This window comes from Anopheles arabiensis, chromosome X, assembly GCF_016920715.1.
Source record: "Anopheles arabiensis isolate DONGOLA chromosome X, AaraD3, whole genome shotgun sequence".
NCBI classification, from domain to species: Eukaryota; Metazoa; Arthropoda; class Insecta; order Diptera; family Culicidae; genus Anopheles; species Anopheles arabiensis.
The window spans coordinates 19,197,884-19,207,519 of NC_053519.1; the positions used below are offsets into that span (position 1 = coordinate 19,197,884).

Sequence of the window (9,636 nt, forward strand, 5' to 3'; positions counted from 1 at the left end):
GAATGTACAATAATTTCGCACGCAGGTCCCGCGGACAGTGTGAACAGTTGTTTAATGAAAAAAAAAGGAAAGCAAAGGAAAAGTCGAACGCACTTGTCCCTTACACTTGACTCGCGAACAACTGCCGCTGGCAAAGAGTGGAAAGCCGCCCAGGGTAATGTGACAGACAGCGCAATGACACCAGTGCGTGACAGATAAGGGGACGGCTTAGCAAGGTAGAACACAATGATTGCTTACTTTTTCTTTCTGCGGGCATGATTACGCTGAAATTGGTAAAAACTGTACGCAAACTGGTACGGTTTAAATTGATTTTTATAGACGCGTGCACAGGGCAGGCACTGGAAAGCCGAGCAGCAGCGAGATCCAAACCAGCACTATCTGTGAGAATAAATTGTTTACTCATGGCAGGCATGGCTGTTGTGTGAGTTACTTATCTGCTACCTTGGTCTCTTATCTTATCTGCTAATATCTCAAGGGTTTCGCCCTAATCTACTGATCACCCATCGGTTCTGCCTCCGGAATTGCCTTCTTTGACTTCTTCTGTACACGCCTCTGGCCCTTTCGCTTCAGACTCTTGGCTTGCCGTTTGTCTTTACGCTTCTCCTGGTTCTCCTTGCGTCGCAGAAGCTCCAGGACCGTTTTCAGCTGGGTTTTAACCTCGAGCAGCTCACGCTGCATGTCCTCGTTTTGGGTAGGCTCTTTGCTCCGCTTCTTCCCGGCGGGAGCCACGCTAGCTGCGCGCGGTTGCCGAGCCTTGGCGGCAATTAGGGTGCGCACCGGCGTAACGGGTGTGTCCGGTGTCGGCGTACTCTTGACAGTGAGCTGGATTGACGCAAGTGCCTGCTGCCGCTCAATGATTGCCAACGCTTCGTCCACGATTGACTGATCCAGTCGCATAAAGAGTGCGAGCCGAAACACGCGCACGTCAAAGATGAAATTGCACGAATCACCCTGCGGTATCCAGGGAATCTTGGGAAGTGGTTTCCCCACTACCTTCTGTTTGGCCGGTTTCCCGCTGGGCGGTATCTGCACAGAGCACTGGGATGAGCCGTGCAGTCGACTCTTGGCATTGTTAAGCGCAGCGGCACCACCGGGATTGATTGGAGCAGTACCCTTGCCAGCCTTTGTAGGTAGCTCCCGCAGGTGCACCTCAATCTTCCGGTACTCCTTCGTCTTGACATGGATGCGACAGTCGTACTCTGCGAAGAAGGGCCTCGGAAAGCACCGTCGCAACCATCCGGGATGCACGTTCGCCACACCGCGCTCGTATTGCTCCAGCAGCATCACCTTCTTGCTGATGCTGATCAGTTCCGACTCCTCCCGGATCGCGGCAATATCACTCACCGCGAGACCGTTGATCAAGTTCAGTATCACGATCGGCGCAAAGAACATAAACAGAATGAACAGCAGCATCTTTCCGCCTTCAAAGTCTATCGCGGCCGCCTCAAACTCGCCCGTCGTCATCACCAGCGTTTTGATCGTGGCGTTCCAGAACGTGCGGAAGTTGTTGAAATTTTCCTCCGAGCAGTCGTCCCGCTCGCACACTTGCGCATGATCCTCCGGATCCTCATTGTACGTCAGGTGGAACGCGTAGATGAACGCGCCGATCAGGGGCATAAACAGCAGGAAACTCTTGAGGAAATTTTTCGACACCGTCTTGAACATGTACATCATCGTGGCGAGACTGTTCGACTGCAGCGACCCTAGCAGAAACGTTAGCTGCATCGCGAAACTGATGACCACGAAAGACGACAGCAGTCCATTGCAACCGTTCGCCAGTACGACGGACATCGCGACCGCATTGATGAGATCTTGCGCGTTCTCGAACGATAGGTACGAGCGACGCAGGAACAGCAGCTGAAGCGTTTCCCGTATTGCCACACACACCACCCCGAGCAGGCTCAGCAGCCACAGCACCGTGCTAGGGCCCTCTACCGAGCAGGCGGTGAGCGAGTAGTTGCCAAAGAAAATGATCGTCAGCGCTGTTAGCAGCAGGTTCAGATAGTTCCAGTGACACAGCCGCGTCCACTTCACCATAATAAAGGTGTATACGACTGGGTGGACTAGTAGGCGCTTCAGCTCCTTCGACCGAGCAATCTGCCGCAGGGTCGTCATCTCGGTGACGGTGCGCGTGAACTTGTGCGGCTGGCAGTGCGTCTGATCGACGCGCTGTATCAGTTTCCAACTGGAGCGCTTATTCCGTGACCTGTCCGACGCTGCCGGCGTACCGTCCGCACTGACCACGCCAGTCATACTGAGCGCGGGCGAGTGAAAGCCTTGCAGATTGAACCGTATCACGTTTCGGTCCGGGATCGAGCGCTTCGAGTCCACCTCGATGCACTGGTCGAGGTACGATCGCCAGAATGCAAACGTCCCGTAATCGAGCGGCGTCAGGTTGTCGTTGTTGCGCATTCCGAGGTAGGTGTAGCGCTGCCGGAGCAATGCCAGCGCCACCGAATCGAAGCCATACTTCAGCGCAAGGTGCAGTGAGGTGTTGCCCGAGTTGTCGCGCTTGGACATGTGAATTGTTTCCTGGGTTGCAAGGAACTCGGCGCACGCGAGCAGTGCATTCCGTTCCTCGACCCGGCGCTTATAATCGTACGCCTTCGCGAGCGTTATAACGAGCAGCGGATCATCGTTCAGCACGACCAGATCCGAGATCTTCGCCAGCAGCAGCTGGAGCAGGGGCAGATCCGCCATCAGGCACACCTTCTTCAGCAGTCCCTTCAGCTCGACCCGGTGCTCCAGCTCGGAGCCCTTCTGCACATCGATACTCTCCTGCCATCCGAACCGCCGGCTCAACTCGACACTGTTGGCCCCTTCTTCGGCAACTGGGCCCTCCTTTGCCGCAACATTGCGACCCGGCTTGCGTGGCAGCACTTTAAATATGTGTCGTTCGCCCCGATCCACAATCAACCGCACGCAGTCGGCCATCTTCTGGTCGCAAGCAGTATGGAACAGGAGCCGTATCACTTTCTTCACGTTGGATGCGTCTATCTCGAACCCCGCCAGGTGGATGGTAAAGTTGGTGCGATCGTTGTGGCGCAGAAAGAGCTCCAGCAGCTCCACCGTAACCTGCACGTTTGGATTGTTGTTGTAGAACCCGACCACTCGCTCGTTGCGCTCGTTAACGCTCGAGATGGCAAGAGCGCACGGCACCAGCTCTACGCACTGCTCGACAAAGAGGCGAGTGTCGTCGTGCGTCTCGCAGTGCTTTAACAGCAGCTCGAACGGCAACTTCATGTGGCTGCTACAGATGTTAAAGTCCGCTTTCGCTTTCAGCAGCCGCAGCACTATCGTGCGAATCTTGCCTAGCCGACCGGGTGGACAGGCTTGCATCTGCTTGCGCATACACTGGACGTACTCTTCGCAGAGGAGCGTGAGTGCCGTTTGCTTGAAGCTGTTGCGCAGGTTGACATCGGTGACGGGGCGTGCGAGCAACCACTCGAGAAAGTCTTCGTCCAGCTGCAGGGCGGCATAGTGTATTGGAGCGCTTGGGTTCGCTGTGTCGGATTTGTTTTGCGGATTGTGCTTCGGAACGATACACTGCGAAAGCCAAATGACACAGGTATGAGTGGACGGCTATCAACGGTGTAGCGCTAATCAACGTACTCACCTCATTCTCCGCCTGAAAGCGCTCTATAAATCGATCCAGGTAGTTGCGATACCTAGCGATATCTTCTAGCATCTGCGCTAGGACGGGCTGGAGGTGTGCATAGTGCAGGAAGCTCTTCGGCTCCGGTATTGTTTTCGGTGCGTCCCACAGTTTCATCAGGTCCACCAGCTCCTCTAACCGCTTCAACCGTTCATCATGCAACAGTTGGTCCCACTTTGCCACGCTTTCATCGGTCGGCGGAATAACGGCCAACGTGTCCTTGAACTCACGCTCGAAAAACGTCTGCAATGCCCCACAAATAAACCAAAAAAACCGGTATCAAGAGAACGCTCATGGAGCTATGGCAGTGGTCGGCAATCTTACGGCATAAAGAATCAATATCTTTTTAAAAACGTGCGGTTGAATGTGAAGAGTTAAATTTATAAATCCAATACAACACCAAAATTAGGTTGCGTGCGGCTCGCGAGTTGTAGTTTGCCGATCACTGAGCCACGGTATATGCACTGTGTTATGAGTCACACAATCACTCTCCGGGGTTCACCGATTCCTCTCGCACGCTCGCACATCTTACCTCGAGTGTTCGCCTTTCCTGGCGTAAAGCGGCCCGAGAGCGTTCCTGTTGCTCCATCAGCAGCTGAGCCTCGCCTGGCACCGAAAAAGGAAAATCGAAAAAATATCATTAATTTCACTCGGATGAAGTTGCGTGCTGGCTGGTATGCTAATTTACCTTGCGCCATGATTAGAGCCGCGGGATGGCCCCAAATCAACCACGCCGGTCAACAGTGTCGATGGAACTGTCAGAGCGACACATGTGACTGCTCGCTGGCAACACAGGCAGCGTGTAGCCACGCTCGAGAGTTCTCTCATCCCCCGTTCCGGGTGGGGGCAACGTGTTTACGCATGGAGCCAACCCCAACGAGGGTGAGAACGATCGACACACGCACAGAGACACACGGACACGGTGAGAGCGACCGGCAAACACGATCGTACACGCACGCTTCGCTGGGGAATTCTCCAACACCGTCACCAGGGAGAAGCCGCAACTTGGCGCGTAGCTACAGATACATGCGCAAGCGCCGTAGATAACGCTGCGCCAAGCGTGCTACGTCAGGGATCGGCAACGGTCGGACGAGAGATCATTTGTACAGATTCAAAAAAAAAAACTGCGCAGAAGATAACAATTTAATTTGACAGAGCTACTAACACGAAGAGGTGTGGAGTATGTATTGCAGATGGCATGTAGATGAAAAAGTTAATTTATATAATTGCGTAGTGTAAATTATTGTGGAATTCTAACATTTATTGGAATTGGTGCGTTATCTACCAAGTTAGTACTTCAGTAGATAATCTGTTAATGGGACCGTACTATCACTTCAACTGCTTAGTTATAGTAGCTAGCCAAACAAGTAAATCTTCACCAACTGACTCAGTCTCAGAATCGGCTTGCCCCAACTTACCAACTTACTCACAAAGTATGCGCACCCCTGCTCTACGTCATCCTCTTGCTTTTAACCGGTTCTCATGCGAGAAACGTCTGTGCGAGAGGAAGCTGCCCAATGAGCGAAGATGTTCGCTCAAAATATATACCAGTGCCGGAGAGCGTTTGTTGTGTAGGTTGCTGACCGAACATTATGTCAAACAATATGTTGTACGAAAAAGCAAGGGTTCGATAAAAACGCCCCAAAACGCACACACACATACACATACACAATAAACTAAAATTAGTCTAAAATCGTAGAGGTCGCTCGCTGATGGAGTTGTCGCTAGAAAGAAGTGCCAAGCGTCTTTATTCATCGTGTCGCTTAAAATATCTTCCCGGTATCAGTCTGTCCACTCCATAGCTGATGAATTTGTTTGTTTTGTTTGGATCTCGTTATGAACCTCGCACAACTGGGTCTCCACAGAGCAGCGATAACGGCCTGTATACGCAAGGCCACATCGATTAACAAACAGGCAATAAAACTTTACCTCATTCAGCAAACAGACGATGGCAATCGCATTGGAATTCAATGAGCATAAATAGTTGGATCCGTTCGCCCATCGCTCATCCATATGAAGCAGACCCTCGAGAGCCGGTTGAGATGTTCCAACCGGGTGCAAAATTTACATACGCGTCAGCACATTCCCAAGAAACCCACGTACTCACGACACTAAGATCAATGGTACGACGCAACGCCCGTGGAGGGAATTATCCAGCCCCAGTTCACATCTCCGCCATCACTTAACCCAAAGCTGGTCATCATCATTAATGGAATCGGCTGGTTTTATCACCCCCCCCTTAGCAGGCTTGAAGCCGGTGCTAATGAAATAAAATAAATAAATATCATTTTGACACGCGCCGCTGCCAAGCCCCCGGGAGGAGCTCATCTGCCCAAAATGCGGAGACAGTTAACGCATTTTTCGATTTTTTTTATCCTCTTTTGTCTTACTATTCCGTACCATTGCTCTTCGTTTTCTGGTTTTATCACCTCTTTTGGTCCCATTGCGTTTTTATTGCTACTATTCTATACCCCCCACTACCTTGTTGTATCGTTTTTGTGTGTGTGTTTTGCATGCTTCCGTGGCGCGATCCGGCCACTATTCTATTATCCATATTTACCTCTCTCTTTGTTTTTTTTTCGCTCTTCTATGTGTATAAGTTTATTCTTTTTTATTATCATCGCTGGGTGTTTTACTTTGCCTTTTTCGTTTTGTTCGCCCTTCCTCTTCATACTGTTGTCCTTTCTACGTCTTGCTTATAGTTTACCAGTTGCGTCTGTTTTCACTTTTGCAATATTATTCCCAACGCTTCCTTTTTCCTTTCTTTTTTCTTGGCCCTTCTGGGCTCACATTAACATTTTGGCACTGTTTTGAAAGTCATAAAAAAATACTCAATTTCACCTTTCTCAGTTTAGTCTGTTTACAGTGTCACTTTTTCCTTCCCGATGTCTGCGCCCGCCTGGTAAGGACGCTAAGGTTTTGTTAAAGAGATAATGAATTCAGGACGAAACAAATAAAGCAAGCAAAACAAGCAGAGCGAAGAAAAATACTGGAAAAAAAGGAAACAACATAACGACGACGTTTTCATTTATGTGTCATTTCGCCCTGTCCACGGGAGCGCACATAAAAACTGCATCCGGTCCGGGGTAGCTTCCCAGCTAGGGGAAACGCATTGCACGTTCAGCAAAAGCAGGCGCAGGTTTGCCGTCCCGAACCCGATTTTTGCAGGCCTACACACCCGTTTAACCCGTTTTTCACAGAGCGCGCTTTTCGGGATCATTTGCCGGTCGTAAAAGTCGATGATGACGGGTGCGGTGGATATTTTTGTTTTTCTTTACGTTTCCTAGTGGTGTGGACATAAAAGCAGAGAAAAAGAAAAGAAAACCCAACGCCAGTTGACCACACCTTCACCCCGGTGACCGGGACGGGGTCGGTGGTACGATTGTAAAAGGGTTGTAAAAATCTAGCCGACAGAGTACCTTCCCAGCAGCGGCTCGTTGCTTACCTTCTTCTTGGGAAAAGCCTATCGAACAAAATCGAGTCCATAATCCATAAACGCATCCATTTGCTAAGGAGAGGAGGTTTGCACACTCAACCGCTCGCTACTGCTCCGAGGGCGAAGTGTGTTAGCTCAATCGCCAATCGACAGCCTTTTCCCCGTCCGTGTGCGATTGATAGGCCGGCCGAGTTTATGGACGCGCTGGAAAACAATTTCGGCAAACGTAATTCCCCCAGAAGCAAATGGATGCGGAAATTAAACCGGTCACAGGTGGCGGCTAGTTTGGTTCCCACCTTTAATCATCGCGGCTTATTGAGCAGAGTGTAGCGTGCGGGATACTGCGCCTTGTCATGAACCTGTTCTGTTTTCTGTTGTAATTTAATGGGTAGAACGTTTTATTGGATGCCTTCAAACTAAAGGCCGGGTACTTGCAGCTATTAAAATATTGTTGAAACTGGAATGACTACTATTTTTTCTTTCTTTGTTGTTGTTGTTGTTGCTACTGTCGTCCTGGCTACGTACCTGCCAAGCGAGCTATAATCTTCATCGGAGCCTTCAACCCCTTTGACTGCCTTACCATCCAAGCACCAAGGAGGGGAACGTAATCGTAAAAGATTCGTCACCCGCCAGCAGCGGACGAGAGTGGCGAGCGTCTTTTTATGCAAATAATTTAATATTTGAAAAGATGCGCGTCCCTTGCCGGACGATTCTGGGCGAGCCGCATATACATTCGGGGTTGTCTAGCGCGCCCGGAGAGAGTTGCCTCTCCAAAGCGCTGTGCGAATGGGCTTAAAAATCAGTAAAATTTTACGACCACAAGGCGTTGGCCAACAGGAAGGCTGAGGACGAATCTTGGACGACGGAAATAAGAGCAAACCTGCAGGCAAACAATCGAGCAAGCGCATATAGAAAAAAGCCTCGCTCCCTGCACAGGAGGGAGTAAAAATACAACCCGAAAACAAAGCACATAACTTAGAACCTCCCCGGGCGGGCGTGCGGGTAGGAGTTTTGTAAAAATGAAAAGGATTAACCCCACTTTAGTAGCCACACGCACACCCTGGAGCGGGACGGGCGGTTTGCAGTAAATCTGAGCCGGTCCAGCTCCGGGGCTGGCAAATAAATGGCGCTGTCCTCGTCATCGGCGTGTCGGCATCGGCGGCGGCGCTTCCAAATTAAGTGCCGAGGTTTTTGATGAAAAATGATTTCATTACTAAGGTGATTGGCTGGGCCGGGCAGATCTTGCGACCATGCGACCACCTGAGGATGGGTTTCCGGCTTTATCGCTCCTTGTTTGATCGTTGCCAGTGCGGAAAAGTTTTGCGATTTACGATTACGGCCTAAAGGGGGTAATAAAAAAAAAGAAAACAAAAAGAAACCAGCAAAGGAAGCAAGAAACAAAAACAAATCCCCCGCCCCCTTCCCCGAGGGCCCGAGCATTTAGATCGCTTAAATGACCGGCCGGAGCATTCACGCCAATAAAAGTACGATTTGAATTAATGTACACTGATTGATGAGGTGGGGGGGGGGGGGTACTACGGAGGCAGGAAGGAGGCAACAAAACGCTTCGGGATCGAACGTCATCACGGCATTACGGCAAAACGGTACTTCGAGAGGGTAGCATCCCTAAGGTAGCACTAAGAAACATCCCTACTTTAAGTGCAGGCGGAGGCTCATCGCCGCATCCTTTCGCAGCGACGAACCTTTTTTTTATCAGCATAAAGCATCAAAACTTATTTCGGGGCAAATAAAAACAACTCCCCTTCCTGCGCCGTGTGCCGAAGTGCCCTCGCCACGATGCTTTCGGCTTCCCGAGCACGACACGTGTTTGTTTTAGTGGGACCGCATGCAGGCTTCTAATTGCCGGTAAAGCGCTGTTGGGCAAACAACACGATTTTTTCTTTTTTGTGAAAAGATCTTTGGAGCACACGTACCACCATCAAGCACTCCGACAATTGACTCGGTAAATGCTGTGTATGTAATGTGTGTGTGTGAGATTTCAAAGTTGCGTGCTGATCACACTAAAGGCGGTGCAGTGATTTTATTGAACGAAAAAAGCAACAACTTTGCATACCAAGGGAACATTGCATTGCTGGTGCAACAACGAGGGTCTTAATTCGGCTTTTGTGTGTCGCGCAAAAACATCAGCATGGTGTAGGTTAGCTTCACAAGGCTGGCGAACGCTTCACTAGACATCTCGAACATGCCGCCGCATCGAATGCCGAGCGACTTCTGCGTTTTACTCATCATGATCAGCAGCGAGGAGCGGGCCTGCCGATAGCGGCTTGCGGTCGCCTTCGTACACTGCAGCTCCACCGGCCAGTCCAGGCTGTAGAGCAGAATTCCAATTTGGGTGTTCTGCAAAAAAAAAGAGATAAAAAAGGGTACGAATGTCGATAAGATGGTAAATCATTTCCCAGTTTTGCTGTTGTAAACGATTCCCGCTACCACTTCATTGAGCCGATCGACCAGCTGACAACACCAGTAGCACTCCAGCAACATTGCAAACAGGAACCCGCTCAGAATGACACCGTACGTCGTCGTC

The 9,636-nt window shown here is 50.4% G+C and overlaps 1 protein-coding gene across 1 annotated transcript; it reads right to left on the bottom strand.

Annotated features, from left to right (window-relative positions):
* Window positions 1–269: 269 nt before the first annotated feature.
* On the bottom strand, window positions 270–4,479 carry LOC120906410. The gene is made up of 4 exons (XM_040318077.1): window positions 4,344–4,479; window positions 4,188–4,261; window positions 3,617–3,898; window positions 270–3,546 (listed from the first exon to the last, which is right to left on the bottom strand). The coding sequence occupies exons 1-4, from the start codon at window positions 4,351–4,353 to the stop codon at window positions 490–492; spliced, it is 3,423 nt and encodes a 1,140-aa protein (XP_040174011.1). The 5' UTR covers window positions 4,354–4,479; the 3' UTR covers window positions 270–489.
* Between the last annotated feature and the right edge of the window lie 5,157 nt (window positions 4,480–9,636).

Bases quoted from the DNA above. Each gene is read 5' to 3' on its own strand.
- LOC120906410 (XM_040318077.1), bottom strand. The intron at 3,899-4,187 runs GTAAGATGTGCG...GGGGCATTGCAG, and splicing joins AGGAAAGGCGAACACTCGAG to ACGTTTTTCGAGCGTGAGTT. The intron at 3,547-3,616 runs GTGAGTACGTTG...TGGCTTTCGCAG, and splicing joins GCTTTCAGGCGGAGAATGAG to TGTATCGTTCCGAAGCACAA.